Below are 15,653 nucleotides of genomic sequence, written 5' to 3'. Positions count from 1 at the left end.
TTGTTTTTTGTTGTTGCTGCTTTTATTCATGTTTGTTCACATCACAGATTATTTATTTTTAGGGTTTATAATGACGGGGGCATTGTACATAAATAGACATGTATGTATGGGTGCCAGTTTAGCCATTAAGTGACCATATTTGGACTGTGGAGGAGGGATGGGTGGATCTGATTAACATAAGTTTGGCAGAACAGCAACCTTACTGGATCCGGATCCATCTGGCTTCTGGTGTGACGTTAACGAAGTAAGCTTCGTAATTGAAGGTCAACTTTACACCTAAGTGTTAAAGTCAACTTAGCAGCTAACTGCATTGGTAGCAACCTGTCAATCACAAGGTAGCCCCGCCCTAAAGCGTCCCCTGCTTTATGGTCTGTTTGACTCAAAATGGACCATAACCTACAACATGAACATCCTGCTGGACTGAAGAAGACTTGAAACTAGACTTGTGGCCATAAACTCATGTTTACAATGTTTACTGAGATAATAAATTGAGAAGTAGGATCATTTTCTCATAGACATCCATGCAATCGGACTTCTTTTTGCAACCCCTCGAGTTGCCCCCTGGCCAGCAGAAAGAAGTTTAGGGCACTTCAGCTTTGGCTTCACTTTTGGAACCGGAGGTTGCTGCCCGATACACATATCTGATGATATGAACTCAAACAGTGCAACTAAACCCATGAAGACTGCGGACTGGGGGCACCCGGACCCTTGATGGAGAGCTGCACCAGTACATCCCCAGCCCAACATGAATGAAGACAATATGTCCTTCCAGAGATCATATTTTATGATTGTATCTCTTGCATATTCTTAAAGAGAAGGAATGCATTTCACATCATTCAGCTTCTTCAACGTTATCGTTGTGAACGTGTATCTTGGAACAATGCACGTGCTGCGTCCCCAGAAAGGCCGGCTCCGGCCCTGCGGGCAGACGGAGCAACATAAATTGCGAATTCATTCACCAGCTTCTGTTCATTCAGCAGCTCGAGCACTGCAGCTAATTGGTTCGATCGGAGAGGGGGGGAGAGGAGGGAGGGGCGGGGGGAGGAATCTTATGAATGAAACCCAGTCTGGTGACGTCAATGGGGACCGCTTGACGCATGAATCACGTGGGTCGGGGAGGACCAAGGTATAAGAGCGCCGCAGCCGCTGTCCGTGGTCCTGAAATCCGACGAGCCGAGGAGCGGAATCCCGGGAGACGAGCGCGGTGAGGTGCAAACAGTGACGACACTTAAACATAAGACAGCAACTCGCAGACAACATCAACAACAACAACCACAACAACAACAACAGGGTGCAAGCAGCGGCTCCGTGCAGGACAGCGGGGACGTAGCAGCTCTGAGTGACGCGTCGAGGCGGGGAAGCTGGAATCCCCCCGCTGCTCCACCGAACTACAAGTAAGTTATCCGGCTTCACTTTACTTTCTCTTCTATTAAAGGAAACCGCACGGTTTGGCTGTCTGCTTATTGATAATGATAAATGAGTCATTATTAAATATTATCATTATGTATTTTTTTCTCTGTGCAGAGAGCAGATCAGCAACATACAATGTAAAAAAACAAATGTTGGAAATAGGAGAGTGATGTTTCATTGTTTTATATCCACTTTAGCCATAATGCACATATATTAATTAATCAATTCAAAAACACATTTGTTTTGCAGTCACACTCATATGCGCGCTTTTTAATGAGCAATGTGTGGCGCGGCCGCTGAGCTGACTATTGTTACTTGGACTAGACATATTCCTTTGTTTATGATCAACCCAGAGGGGGCCGTGTGGTCCCCCTCCTCCCTTTCTTCCTCCTCCCCATCATCACCATCATCATCACCATCACCATCATTGCTATTATCGTCATCTCCAGCCCTCCATCACCATGGCTGGCTTTGCCAAAAAATAACCAGATTGAAAAATGAAGTAGATTGAAGCTGCTTCCAGCGGTTCCTAAAGGTGTGGTGACGGTAAAATAATAAATAATAATAATTAAACATGACACCCCTGTCGTGTCTGAAACGTCTGCATAATACTGACGTCCATGGTTGTTGGGGGTTTGGAGGTTGACAGCGTGTAGGCTGCAGGGAGGTTACTCATGTTGACAGAAGTCTGGAGGTGGCTTCATGCTCACTGATTATTGTTTTCTTCTTCTTAATTATTTCCTCTCAAAAGCGGATTATTTATCCGCTTTGCAGCTGTGCACTGTAATGTGACCTGCTCGGGCCAGAAAGCCCACACCTTCTGCAGTCAGGAGACAGATGCATGTGTTGGCTTAATGTACGGAGGAGGAGATGAAGCCACTCGTTCATCAATCATTCGCTGCGTGTTCGCACGTCAGGCGTCACGCATCCCCTGCAATCCAGCACCTCCGCTGCAGAACGTGCCCAGTCAGTGTTTGGCTTTCTTTTCCCCCACAACAATTTCACCTGTTTCATCTCAGTGTCAACAATGATTTCTAAAATTCTGTATTTTATTACAAAAAATAATGATAATCTCGTCTCATATCAGGTTATTATTTTTTCAATTATACTATCATTAAATCAATTACTGTTGGAAAAATAAGCTATAATAGACACAATTACTGCAGATGTTTTTTTGCAGTGTCCTAAAAGTAACTGCAGCAGACAGTGTGGCGTGCTGCCATGCAACACGGTGGTGGTCGTCCATAAAAACGACCCCCCACCCCCCCACCCCATCACTTATGTTTTTCTAACAGAAAAATGCAGTGGTGCTCCTGGTGATGGTATTTAAATGAGCACACCTGCAAATTTATATTTTCACATGTGAACAATGTGGGTAGAGAGGTTTAACTACCAGGTATTTTAATGTTATATTAAATCAAAACCAAAAACTGTATATTAATACTATATAATATGTTGCTTCTTTGGGGACACAGTAGTATCATTTTAACGTGCAGACTCGTCTCATAATGGTCACATTTCTGGGATTCTGGGATTTTTCTGTTAGAGGGTGCAATTTTTTACATTTTTTTTATTGAAAGTAATTGAAACTCAAGATGTGCTTTTCTCTCTGCTTCAGGCATTTCTGATCCCCCTCACTGCTTACCTCAGGCGCTGTTCTGAGTGACCATGATTGGGTACCACCACACCTCAAGTGCCCTTACCGTCCTGCTCCTCCTGACGGGGGCTTCCTTCCTCCATCTGTCCACCCCAAACCCGATAAACACCCCTGGAGACGTTGAAAGCCCACGCGGAGATGCTCCTCCTACCAAGGACGAGGAGAGGCGATCGATGCCAAAAGAAGAGGAAGAAGAGGAGCTCTTCAAAGATGTGGATCCCAAAACACTAGCGGCGGTTTTGCTGGAGGCACTGAATCGCTCACAAGTAGAGCAGAGAAGGGAGGGAGGGGAGCGCGACGGAGTGGAGGGAGCAATTAAGATGGGGGAGGTTGAAAAAGAAGAAGAGTACAGAGAAGTGAGAACAATGAAGGGAGTGGACAGAGACAGAGACGGACGACAGGAGATAGAGCAGCTGATGGCAGCGCAGGGCAAAGAGCGGGAAAGAGAGGAGGAAGAGGAGAGGAAGAGAGCCAGGGAGGAAGAGGAAAGGATGACAGAAAAGGTGACCAGTCATACCACAAGTCAGACGGTCCAGGTCCAAACAGAGCGGCAGCCCGCTGGTCTAGATGGAAGAGGGGAGAATGGGGCTCCCCCCCAGCAGGGGGCGAACGGCCCTGAACAAGGCAGCAACGAGGAGGAGGAGCAGCTCAGCCCCGAGGAGCTGAAGAACCTCGAGACCATGATGAAGGAGTTCCCTCGCTTGAACACAGCCACTAAGAGGGAGGGAGACTCAGAGCAAAACCAGAGAGAGAGCAGGGGTTACAGCAGCTACAACGACATCATACCAGCCAACAAAGGCAACGACCTCGCCATGTCGAAGAAGAAGCTGAAGTGGCAGGAGGAGACGCAGAAAGGCCTCAGCTTCCCAACATTCAGGGGAGGCAATTTCATGGACGACTTTGAGGACAATAATTATGCTGGCGGTAACGCAGCACAGTCGCAGCCTCCGGCTGAGCAGGAGGCGATGGAGGATGATCAACCGGAGGAGGAGGAAGAGGAAGAAGAGGAGGTGCTTAGTCCCGAGGAGGAGGAAGCTCGGGCGAAAGCAGAGCAGGAGGAGATGAGGAGGCAGGCGGCTGAGGCACAGAGAGCCAAGATGGAGGAGGAGAAGTTGGCCGACATCGCCTCGGACATGCTGCTGCGCTACATGGTCAAACAGAATAACGGGAACAAGAAGTACAGCTCATCGCTGTCCAACGCCGCGGAGGACAAGAGGTCCGATGAGGAACAGGAGGTGACGGAGGAGGACGATATCGATCCCCAGACGATCGACAAGCTGATCGAGATCTCCAACAAGCTTCACCTCCCGGCCGACGACGTGGTGGACATCATCAGCGATGTGGAGAAGAAGAAGAAGAAAGACGTGGCGCCTGAGATGGCGTCTCGTTGGCAACGGCCTCCAACCCAGCTGTCTTCTCAGTTCTCCTCATCCAATGGTTTCTCAGCTTCGCAGATTCCAGCCAGTCCAAATAGCTTCCCTGTCTCTAAGCAACCGTCTCCGGGCGTCAATCTCCTAAAGACCTGGTTGCAGGAGAAATCGCAAACAAAGTCGCAGGATCCCTGGAGCAAACCCACAAAGCCTCTTTTAGCCAATCAGAATCGTTGGCCGAAACCTCAGAAGCCTCTGTCGTTCCAACAGGACCTCTGGCTCAAATCGCCCAAGTCCGTTTGGACTGGCTACCCGATGTACCCCTACAAGTACCCATCCTACTACCAGAGGAAGCCGTACCCAGAGTACTACCCCATCTATTACCCTCCTCCTGCCAGACCCAAACCCCGTTACTACTTCCCCCAACCCGCGCTCAACAACTACCTGGGAAATTCCATGGATGACACCTACTCTTTCCCTCCCAAACGCCGCTACCACAGCTGGGTCCAACCTCGTCTGAGAAACCCCCCCGCAGGCCTCCAGAGGAGGCCTTACTACACCGGCTACCGGTTTCAGCCGGTACCCATCCCCAAACCACGTTCTACTCCACGGATCCCTCCTCAACAGAGGTTTTACTACCCGGCACCTGCAGCAACGAGAAATGAAGATTATTACGCGGCGGGAAAGCAGCCAGACAGCAGCAGCCATGACGAACTGGAGAAATACATACAGCAGATACTCATGAAGAGGCCGATGTCAGACTGAAAGGAGGAGGTGAGGAGAGCAAGAAGACAAAAGAGGAGAAAAGAGGAGAGATGGGCAGAAAATAATTTATTTACGATTATTTTTTGCGGGTTTTGTTTTACGTATGTAACAAGTTTCTTTCTCCTATTTTATTTGGTCGGGAGGACATTAAGGAGGACTTTGTTTTTCCAGAGGTAGTCTGGATGAAATGTAACTTTGGTAGGAAAATGAAAGGAAGGAGACACTCCTCCTCTGTGAAGGAGGGGACTCGGGATGAATGTGGAAGCATGCCGCGACAAAGGTTTGTATCATGCTAGAACTGTTCATCCAAACTCCCGGCATGACAACATTCTCCATTTGGACGTTTTACAATGCCAACAAAGGAGGACGCTTGAATATGTTGTTACCTGTACCTTTAAAAAAATATATATACATTTCTTTTTTCAGAGTCGGATCATAGGCAGTGATGGAAACGTTTGATGGATGATGGAGTTTTACTGTCTAAACACAAAGAGAATAAGTGTGTAATTATCTCAGGCAGGGACATTTGAACAATATTTCATAAACATTTTCTGTCTTACGGAACCGATTCACACTAAATTGCCAAAAGTATGTGGACACCAAACATTCCAGACGTAGGAACAGGGGAAAACCATTACTTTACGGAGACTCTTTGTATTGGGTCATTTTGAAACAGGAAAAGGCCAAAGCTGTTGACACATACTGGCATCTCACTATTCCTGAAAATATCATAGTATGCTTGAACTTTAAGATTTCCCCTTCCGTGGAACTAAGTGGCCTTGCCCGAACCAGTAAAAACATCCCCAGACCACATGGTGTCCATATACTTTTGTCAATATTGTGTATCAACCGACACATATCATACCTAATTTTTGAATGGCCTCATGCCAAAGCCATTAACTATCTAAAAAAATGAATACATTTTTATGCAAATGTATCATTTTTTTGTTATTTGTATGAAAATGCTGCGAATGAAATAGTTTGAGCAGAACAGCACCTTTTCATGATGTCCACTCGCACATGCCCACCAAAGCTCTCTATAATGAAATATAACTCACCAAAAAGCATATTTCATTCAAAGGGCTGTGGACGCCACACTAACACCACTATAATGGCTCGGATGAGTCACCCTTTTGCATAACTTCAATTACCTTGTTGCCATGGTGCCAAACCCTGGCCAAACTCTATATGGCATTCTTTTGACGCCTTCAGAGGGGGATGCAGTGGTGGAGGCATATATTGCTCTTCTCAACGCATACATGTTAAAGGATGAGGCTGTTATTCTATATCACATTCTATATCACTAGATGTGTTCAGTTCTTTCTGATCCGTAGCTCTCAGTTTGTATTTGTGATATAGAAAATCACCTTATCCTTTAAAGATACCCTCAACGGTTTGGTCATAAACTGCCCCATATACCACAAAGTTCCCTTCAGCTCAATGAAGACTTTTTTTTTTTGTATTCAACATTATTTTTTTATTGATCATTACAGAGCTCAAAAACAAGGATTGTAAAATTAGTAAACCATTTATATTGGGGCAAGTAAAAATGTACTGGGTTAGTATAGTATACTGACAATTCATTTTTTTCTTGTTTGATTTTATTTATTTATTATTATCTACATTTTATTTGTAGGTGGGAAGTTGTTTTGGAACTCTGAGCTGAAATGGGCTGCCTTACATGTCACTGTGACATCTCTTACATTATACATTATTATTATTTTTTGGTACCATTTGATATTGTCCATGAAAACAAGGCTGTTATCACTTTTGTAATGGAAGCAAATGAGATAATGAACTGATTCCGCTGGAGATGGGATCAGTTCCTCATGTTCAGGTTTAATTCACAATTTTAAAAACACGATGACGGGAATTTTTCATGCTTGGACTGGAGGGCAGTGTTATAAAAATGATTGTAAAAAAAAAAAATTCAACGTGCAAAAAAAGGGATTGTGCTGCTGAGATTTCCTTTCTTTACTTAAATGGCTACTGATAATCAGTAATCAATAAATACTTCCTTTTCCTCCCCGTTGACCTCTTTGTCGAATGCGTCACCGGGAACAGGAGCAAATGCTGCTCTTTGGTTTGTCCGTACTGTTGACCTTCGTGGTCATCTGTTGCTAAGGGATGAGCAAATCTCAACATCTTAGTCGTCAAGCCAAAACAGAACCATGGCATCGACAATCTCAACTGGAGAAGAACGGCAACGTTAGTGGAAGGCCATTAGTTGGGGGGAAAAAAACGAGCGCTGAACTGAATCAAGGAGATGCGCGTAAAAGCAAAGCTTTTTTGTAATTTTTAATGATTTGTTGTATTTGTATGAGATTAAGGAAGAGAAGGAGCTGAGATATGAAGTGTCAGACCAGGGGTGAGGGTACAGTGTCTGCACGTTTATGTATACTTGCATCTAAAAAAAATGCTTCTTTGAAGTCTTTACAAGCATCAACTAAAAAAAGTATAAAAAAATTTCAAAATGACAGAAACAATGACGTCGATGTACCTTAAAATCATTGTTTGAGTGCGGCACGTGTTGTCCATGGTCTTTCTAGATGTACTTTGTTGTAACCATCGTAATAAACATGCGTTTGCTGGATGTATATATGCGCATGTCAATGACTACTTTTGCTACACATGAAGAAACAATAAAGTCAATTATTTTTATTACAAAAATTGTGGACTGAGAGAGTTTTTATGGGAGTGTGAGAGACAGCAAAGGTCCTGGATACTCATCTCGCTGAACCTGGTGTTCCATTTGCTCAGGCGTCCATATTAGATTCATATTCATATTACCTTTTTTATGAACTTCACACCTGAGTGACTGAAACAACCAGGTTCTGTGAGCTATTTATACAGGACTGTGACATGAACTATGGCAGTCCTGGACAAGATGGATGGATGGATGGATGATGGATGAACGTCATCCACTTATATATTTGTATTGCCAATCAAACAGGTTGAAGTGCTCATTTCCTGTTGATTTCTTTGCAAAGTGAAAGGCAGCAGTAGCTGTGAAAATGAAGGGGAAAAAAATGCTAGACCCGGCAATCGTGGCTGCCTCAATGATGATCGGGGCATTCTGAAAACTACATTCCCTTCTTATAAATAAATCATGGTCACATCCCGGGTTAAGAATGATAATCCTCCCGTGTAGTCCTTCGGGCTGATTACAGCACAGACCGTAACAAAAGGTGGGAGGGAGCAGAAGACAGGATTTGGCTTGCTTTGATCCGTCGTGCTGCTCAGGGCTGGGGGTGTTCAGCAGGGTGATTAGAGGTTAGAGCAGTCATCAGAGGAGATGGTGATTGTGAGCTGCGGGGATGTGCTAAACACCCACGCGGTAACCGAAAATTCATGTCCGCGTCAAGGTTTGAGGAACACCGGAACTATTGAAACTACTGACGAGGACTTCCACGGACTGTCAAGTGAGGTTTAGGAATTCAACCTCAGAACAGGCAACAGGAATGGATGTGTAAATTGAGAGGGGATGCACAGGAATGAAAGGCAGACAGGAATGAGATTGGGCCATGAATTAGTAAGGCATGAGACATGAGGCTGCACTGAAATAATAATAAAAAAAAAATCAAATGAAAGGCTGCTGCCGAGAAAAAAGGGAAGAGAAAGTGGAGAAACGAGGGGCCGTGCCAGATGACAGGGTGAGGAAAAAGTAAGGCAGGGCTGGGCAGAGGCAGGGGGGAGGGAGGGAGAGAGGGATGAGATAAGGGAGGAGTGGAGTGGTTGATGGTTGCAGCTCTGCCCATGGAGAGGTGCAGTGATTCATGGTGTCACGTGGTGAAGACTGGGTGACTCATCCACCAACATCATCATGCAGCCACTGCAGAGAGCACCCAAACACACACACACACACACACACACACACACACACACACACAGAGACGTGCACACATTAGACATACGTATGCATGCATGCTCATGCACACAAAACCACAAGCTGATCAAACACATTCACAAGCAAACCAATTCTCAAAAGTAAACATGAAGCAGCGTGCTCATTAGGACACATTTACATATGAAACAGGCAGCAGCTGGTAACAACACAGACATGATTACATCTCTCTCTCTCTCTCTCTCTCTCCCACACACATATTACACCTCCTCCACTTCATGTGATCTGCATCTGGATGTAGTGATACGTATACCTGCTGTTAATAGGGCTTGATCATTATTGCCCTGATGAGATTTCCAAAATGGTAAATGGTAAAAGGCCTCATTTATAAAGCGCTTTACAGCAATGACTGACATTCACCCATTCACACACCGACGGCAGAGTCAACCACGCAGGGCGACAGCCAGCTCCTCAGGAGCAATTAGGGTGAGGTGTCTTGCTCAGGGACACCAGGCACTCAGCTAGGAGGAGCGGGGGATCGAACCGGCAATCTTGCGGTTACCAGCCAACCCGCTCTACGTCCTGAACTAAACCTCCCCAAAACCAAAAACTGAAGCCCAAAATTTGGGGTAAGCAATACATCAAATGGTGTGTTTGCCCTACCTCTTCAGCAACCCCACCCATAACTCATCATTAAATCTTAATTCTCAGGTTTTCAGCATTTCATGTACCGGTATGTTCAACACGTCATCATGTGTTTCTGTCAGACCAGTTTGCAGGGCTTTTGTTTTAGAGTTCCCACCTAGAAGAGCACAGCACGTGTGTATTCATGCTTGTCAACACGTATATTTCATATTATAATCATCATATAATAAGTAATTGACGTCATTCACTATTCATTTTTATAAATGAATTTCGCTGCATGGTGTGTTCGTCGGTAGCGTGGCCGAGCGGTCTAAGGCGCTGGATTAAGGCTCCAGTCTCTTCGGAGGCGTGGGTTCGAATCCCACCGCTGCCAGAATTTATTTTTTTGGTAGTTTTTTTTTTTTCAAAAGAGAAGAGCAATTCCATACCGCCTTTGTTAACTCTCCAAAGAGTTGTCATGCAGTCATAGCACATGTGCTGCTTGAGAGGGTGTTTCCCTCCTTCGTTTAGTCTGGCAGGCAGTGTTCACTTCCGGTTGCATAGCGTTGAATTTTGCAACCCGGAAGCAGTTAGACCTCTTGACTTCAGGTTAAAATGAGAAAGTATGACTACGAGTCACAGTGCATATTTTTTTTGCATGTTTTATATATATTCAAAAAAGGTAAATTACATATGTTCTGCGTGTTGATTAGATTCTCTGTTCTTGGATCACAATGCAGAAATAATGGCGCCTATTGGGCTCACAGTATTCAATGTTTCATTTGCATGTAAATCAATGCAAAACTAAAAAGGATCATTAAATGCGCCATTTCGATCAATGTCGTTATTCTGTCGTTTAATGAAAGTTATTTTTGTATCTCAAATTAAATTAATCTTAAATTTATGTATTGTTAATCCATTTATATTAACAGATCACAAGCTGGAAAACAAGCCTAAAAAGTCTAAGGGGGCTAAAAAAAAAAAAAAATTGTAAACCTGCTGCTTATTTTCCTTTTTTTCTGTTGTTAGCCCTGCAATTACAATTGAATTGAATCTGTAAGAATTTGCGAGTAGCGCTTTTATTCTGAAAATATCGCATCGGAAAAGAAGTTGTTGTCGTCCCAGCCGAGCGCAGATGGTTCAGAGAGATCTCTGCGGGAACGAGAGGTTTTAAATACAATCAAACGTTGAAATAAAATGTAACTCAACCAGCGAGTAACAGACAACTCGTTTTAATTTGTGAGTCGAGATGAAGCCGCCTCCTCGTAAACGAAGCAAACCGCGGCGCCACCTGAACCGTGAACCGGAGTCGGAGCAGCCTTTGCCCAAACGCAGCGGCCAGTGGCAGCGAGCGGAGCAGAGGAGTCTCCTGAAAGCCCTGAAAGCACTGTACAAGGTCAACCGAGGCCAGGGAGAGCTCGACTGTGAGTTCCTGAGACAATACCTGCCTAAACGGTCCACTTCAGAGGTACACATTTAGTCAAACCTGCTCCGTGAATGTTGTTTGCATCTCTGATTTTTGTATGTAAACGCGTGTGGACTGTCTCCCATCCCTTAGATCCACAACGTGGTGGAGTATCTGAAAGGCAAAGCCATCTCATCGGCGAGCTGCCAGCTTAATGCGAAGAGACTGGAGGAGAAGAAGAGAAAGCCCATCCAGGTGTGGACCAACATGGCTTCTGCTGTAGCTGGAAGCCTGGAAGAATCCATTTCCACAGCCTTCTCTAAGGTACTAGCCAGATGTTAATACCTCTGGCTGGGTTACATCCTGCCCTTACTCTACGTAGTGCTTGGAAGTAATTCTCAATTTATAGAAAACACCCAGCATGAAGTGATACGATGAGTCAAACTTTCTTGACTCTTTGGTCTCTCTCCTCCCATCGTCCTCCTCAGATGCTGATCGCGGCGTCCACGGAGCCTTGCACCCTAAAGAACTGTGACCCTCCCCAGATCCACAGACCACCCAAAGATGAAGACGCGCCCGTTGGTCGCACCGTCCCCTTGAGGCCGATGCCCCGTTTGCCAGTCAAAGGTATGGACCTCCAGTTGTTCACTTCCTCCATGTTACTGTGATAAAACAGCGTATTACAGCTTTTATAATGTGAGGTTGTTGTCCCCCCTTAGTGGAGTCTCCTGGCACCAACACAACCCACCCTGGCCTCGTACTCAAGACTCCAGGACCAGCCACGAGCCCCGCCAGCAGACTCCCAGCACCAGCCCAAGAGGTCAGAGTGCAAAACAGCAAAGGTCCTCCACCCCAGCAATGGATTTCTGCCACAGCTGGAGCCTCCACCTCCCAGTCTGCTGCTCTAACCTGCCAACCAGGTGCAGCAGAAATCCTTGTCCCGCCTGCTATATCTCTACAACCTGCGTCACAGACTGTGACCCCAGTACCAGGGCAAGTCACAGTCAGTTCTGGCTCTGCAGCAGAGCTAAAGACTCATAGTGTTGGCTCTCTAATCCAGACTACCCAGCCGCCCTCAGAGCAGCAACCCACCAACTCTCAATCCAAGTCCACTTCAGCCGGTCCTCACCCCTCCTCCTCCACCACCGGCCCAACTCCGGTCCCCACTACTGCACCGTCCTCTGGCTCCTCATCCACGGCCGCCACGCCCACTCTCTCCACCTCTGCCGCGCATTTTCACAGCAGGTTCGGTCGCACCAGCAAATACGCCACGAAAGACACTCCCAGGGTCCTCGGCGTCAAGAGCGTAGTGGACTTTGAGAGGATCTACCGCTACATGAGTGGCATCCCCCAGCCGAGTGAGGAGTGGCAGCTCACCCCCATGGGTGAGTCAGAGATTCACTGCTTGCTGTCATTTTAAAGCTCCCTACAGTCACATTCAACACAACACATTCAGGGTTTTTACTGCTTGATTTGAACGACTTACCTTATGAGATGAGAGGATATATATTAATCTGTAATACAGCCTCACCTTGCATTCCTCTGATTTCATCTGTTTTTTATGTACAATCTTAAATCTTTAATGCTTCTGTGTAAATGTAATATGCCAAGCTGAACACCCATGTACCGTCCTCCTTGTTTAGTTTTTAATTTTTTCACCTCTGGGCTTCTCCTTGTAACCCTTTGCCTACCGTCACAACACTATGAATTGTGGGTAAAACCCTCAAGCAAAGTCTGCTTGAATGCGGACGTACGGAAAGTGTGTTTACAACACAAAACATTAAAACTGAATGGATACAGCGCTTGGAAAATGCAGCTGAAAAGCTCTTTGAGTCAGTGGAGCAAGGAAAGTGTCTTTTTATATTTCACCTCAATTTGCACATTTATGTAAAAATAAGTTACCAGTTAATGGATGTTGGACTTTTGAAAGCCAAAAGTGACCTCTACTATAACATATAACCTTCTGTAGTTTGAAGAAGACTATAACCAGAACATTAATTTGTCATCTTTCTGAGCTCAGCTGCTCGTTACACTATAGAGACGACCTCCGGTGGCGTCCGCCGGTCACTACAACACATCTCATCAATACAGTAGCATAGAAAGCGGAGCGTCTGTTTTTATGATGCTATTGGAAATCATCAGGATTTCTAAACACTGTGGCGTATCATAACACTGCCCAGACCTCGAGAGAAGGTCATCAAACACTTGGTGATCTGACGGTGGGACAGCGCTCAGTCCTCACATGTGGATGTTGGGATTGGGTCATGGTCCTCTACACAGCCAATAACAATAATCACATTCATTTTTATTGAACAATATTTCAGCCACCAGAAACTTAACAATGTTCCCTACTGCTGATTTTAAGTTAATCCTTTTTTGTAACATTGTTCTCCAGAGAGTGCCATCATGTTGGACCTGCTGATGTCTCTCCCAGAGGAACTCCCCCTGCTGGACTGCAACAAACTGAACAAGCATCTGATCCAGGTACACCTTGCTGCACACTAGGTAGTCGGTCACTTGCTCCAGTAAACTGATCAAGATAAAATATTTTCCTTTGCTTCACTTCCTCCATGAGATATATTGGCCTCTGATCAATCATTATAATGATGTGTTAAAGCAGTTGGTTATTGATCAAAAGGTCCAGAAATGCACAGAGACGCAAACATAAATTCTGGGGTTGGGATTGAATGCATCACAAAGTTATTTTCACTGGGAAACGTGAACTCAGAGCCACAGAGCTTGTTTTTCAGTGGAAGTCGGGAGTCTTGTCCCTAAAGGAATGTTGTGCACCTGTCAGACCTCTAGGGGTCAGGGCACCCTCATAGTTTGTGCAGGTAATGAGTGGAAGTAAAGTTTGAATCATTATTATTCTTCCATCTTAAGCTGAAGGCACATAAAACAGGGAGTGTTTCACTGACACGGAGCTGCTCTCGTCGCACTCTTTTTAACTGATACTGACACAAAAGACGATGGAGCGACGTTCACAAACGCAGCATTTATAAACGCCAGCTGGTTTATGAAACTATTAAAACGTTGAACTGTGGTGGAAAGACGTTACCGGTGGGGACACTATGACAGCCGGCATCACATCGGCAGGAGTGCAACGCTTGTTAGAAAAGTGTTTTCCATGAGGACACTCATCACAGTTTTGTTGTGCTGGAGGCGGGAGGAAATGTGACGCATGCGTTCATCTGGTGATCCTGAACCCTTTTACCTAGATGAACTCAGATGTTTGGAGAAGTGGACAGGAGTACTTATGTTTCTGCTGATCCCCTCCACAGCCACTTTAAATCATCTTTGGGGATCTGAAGCCTCCCATCGTTCTCCTCAAACTTCACAGAACACCGGAGTCAACGTATATACAACCCCTGTTCAAATATCCACACTAACCCCATATTTACAAACAGAGCACAGCTAACAGTGACACGATTGATTAGCTCTTTGCTAACCCACCTCAGTGCTTTTTCTAATGGCTGAGTTTCCATTTGAAAAACCCGGAAAATAACTCGGAGTGGCGCTTTAATCCAACGTATACAGTGTGTACCGGTGCAGACCTGGTGCATACCAAACTTGCAAAGGTGTTGGTCAAAGTTTGCACAATGCATTAACCGGCCCTCCTCTGCATGTGTTCAGGTGTACCAATTTCTGTCAACCACGGCTGACTCCAAGAAGGCGGGAGAAATGTTCACAGAGCTGAAGGCGGGACTCTACGGTCAGACGGACACGGCGAGCAGCCGAGGCGGCGTCCCAACAGAGAGTCAGCAGAACGCTGCCGGGACTTCTCACAGCAGCGGCGTCACGGACGGCGGAGGGAAGACAGTGCAGTCAGAAACTGAGAGCCAATCATCAGGGAGCAATAACACATCGGACCAATCGGGGGACGCAGACGTGATGACGTGGGGCTGCCCCCCACTCAACCCTTTTATGGTGCCAGTGAAACTGTTGATGCGCAAATAGTCAAAATGTTCAAAATGTGCAGTAATTTATGTCTCCGTTTTATAATGATACACTATTTATATACTTCTTCTCGAGTCGAGCCCCAAATGATTTGGTCATTATTTGTCTCCGAGGTTACTGGACCTCGATACTGAGGATCAAACCCGGGTACCCGCCAGAATCTGGACTACTGAAAGTGCTTTTTAATGTGTGGTCATATTCATGATGAAGCAACATGATCTGTATTCAGGTAGTTTCTTGTTTCTGTTTTTAATTGTGAAGCTCTTGTTCAGCTGCTTTTATCAAGATACCATTAAACACAGATGTGTAGAAAAGTTTGACTTATTTTAAGGTTTAATATTGTAGAATGTGTTTTTCAATAATTAAGCAAGTCTAGGTGCTTAATAAATACAGTAGAAGTATCTAAACACCCAATACTCCACGGAGAAACACACGCGGCTCGACACTGTGCCTTTAAATGAGCCATTATTTTCATTTTTAACAGATAGAACTACATATTATTTTCTCTTTTGGATTATCAAATGTCAGAAAAATAAAATAAAATCCCACCCAAATTTATCAGCACAATGGTCAGCTGATTTGTTCACATATAGTGTAAGTATAAAATCAAATACTATATAT

General features: G+C 45.2%; 2 protein-coding genes across 3 annotated transcripts in view; both read left to right on the top strand.

Moving 5' to 3' along the window:
- The window catches only part of vgf (VGF nerve growth factor inducible), a 150,876-nt gene extending 145,065 nt beyond the window's left edge, over nucleotides 1-5,811 (top strand). Inside the window, exons 1-2 of one of the 2 annotated variants that reach the window (XM_084002887.1) lie at nucleotides 1,186-1,394; nucleotides 3,029-5,811. In XM_084002887.1, coding sequence (XP_083859013.1) covers nucleotides 3,079-5,202 — 2,124 coding nt within the window. In that variant the 5' untranslated portion in view covers nucleotides 1,186-1,394; nucleotides 3,029-3,078 and the 3' untranslated portion in view covers nucleotides 5,203-5,811. Of the gene's footprint in view, nucleotides 1-1,185; nucleotides 1,395-3,028 lie in introns of those variants that run through there. The other variant, XM_084002888.1, reaches the window with a different exon arrangement.
- Nucleotides 5,812-10,794: 4,983 nt separating this feature from the next.
- snapc2 (small nuclear RNA activating complex, polypeptide 2) lies at nucleotides 10,795-15,483 on the top strand. The gene is made up of 6 exons (XM_084003833.1): nucleotides 10,795-11,138; nucleotides 11,229-11,399; nucleotides 11,564-11,702; nucleotides 11,795-12,460; nucleotides 13,471-13,559; nucleotides 14,709-15,483. The coding sequence occupies exons 1-6, from the start codon at nucleotides 10,920-10,922 to the stop codon at nucleotides 15,030-15,032; spliced, it is 1,608 nt and encodes a 535-aa protein (XP_083859959.1). The 5' UTR covers nucleotides 10,795-10,919; the 3' UTR covers nucleotides 15,033-15,483.
- Nucleotides 15,484-15,653: the final 170 nt, after the last annotated feature.

The sequence above is a fragment of the Eutrigla gurnardus genome (genome assembly GCF_963514095.1).
Source record: "Eutrigla gurnardus genome assembly, chromosome: 23".
In the NCBI taxonomy this organism is placed as follows: Eukaryota; Metazoa; Chordata; class Actinopteri; order Perciformes; family Triglidae; genus Eutrigla; species Eutrigla gurnardus.
The sequence above is the reverse complement of the archived record's forward strand: the minus strand, read 5'-3'. Positions and strand labels throughout refer to the sequence as shown.

What these genes read in the sequence shown, in the direction of transcription:
- snapc2 (XM_084003833.1), top strand. Translation starts at nt 10,920, where the DNA reads ATGAAGCCGCCTCCTCGTAAACGAAGCAAACCGCGGCGCCACCTGAAC. An exon ending in TTTCCACAGCCTTCTCTAAG is followed by an intron (nt 11,400 to 11,563) that starts GTACTAGCCAGA and finishes CGTCCTCCTCAG; the next exon opens with ATGCTGATCGCGGCGTCCAC. An exon ending in GCCCCGTTTGCCAGTCAAAG is followed by an intron (nt 11,703 to 11,794) that starts GTATGGACCTCC and finishes GTCCCCCCTTAG; the next exon opens with TGGAGTCTCCTGGCACCAAC.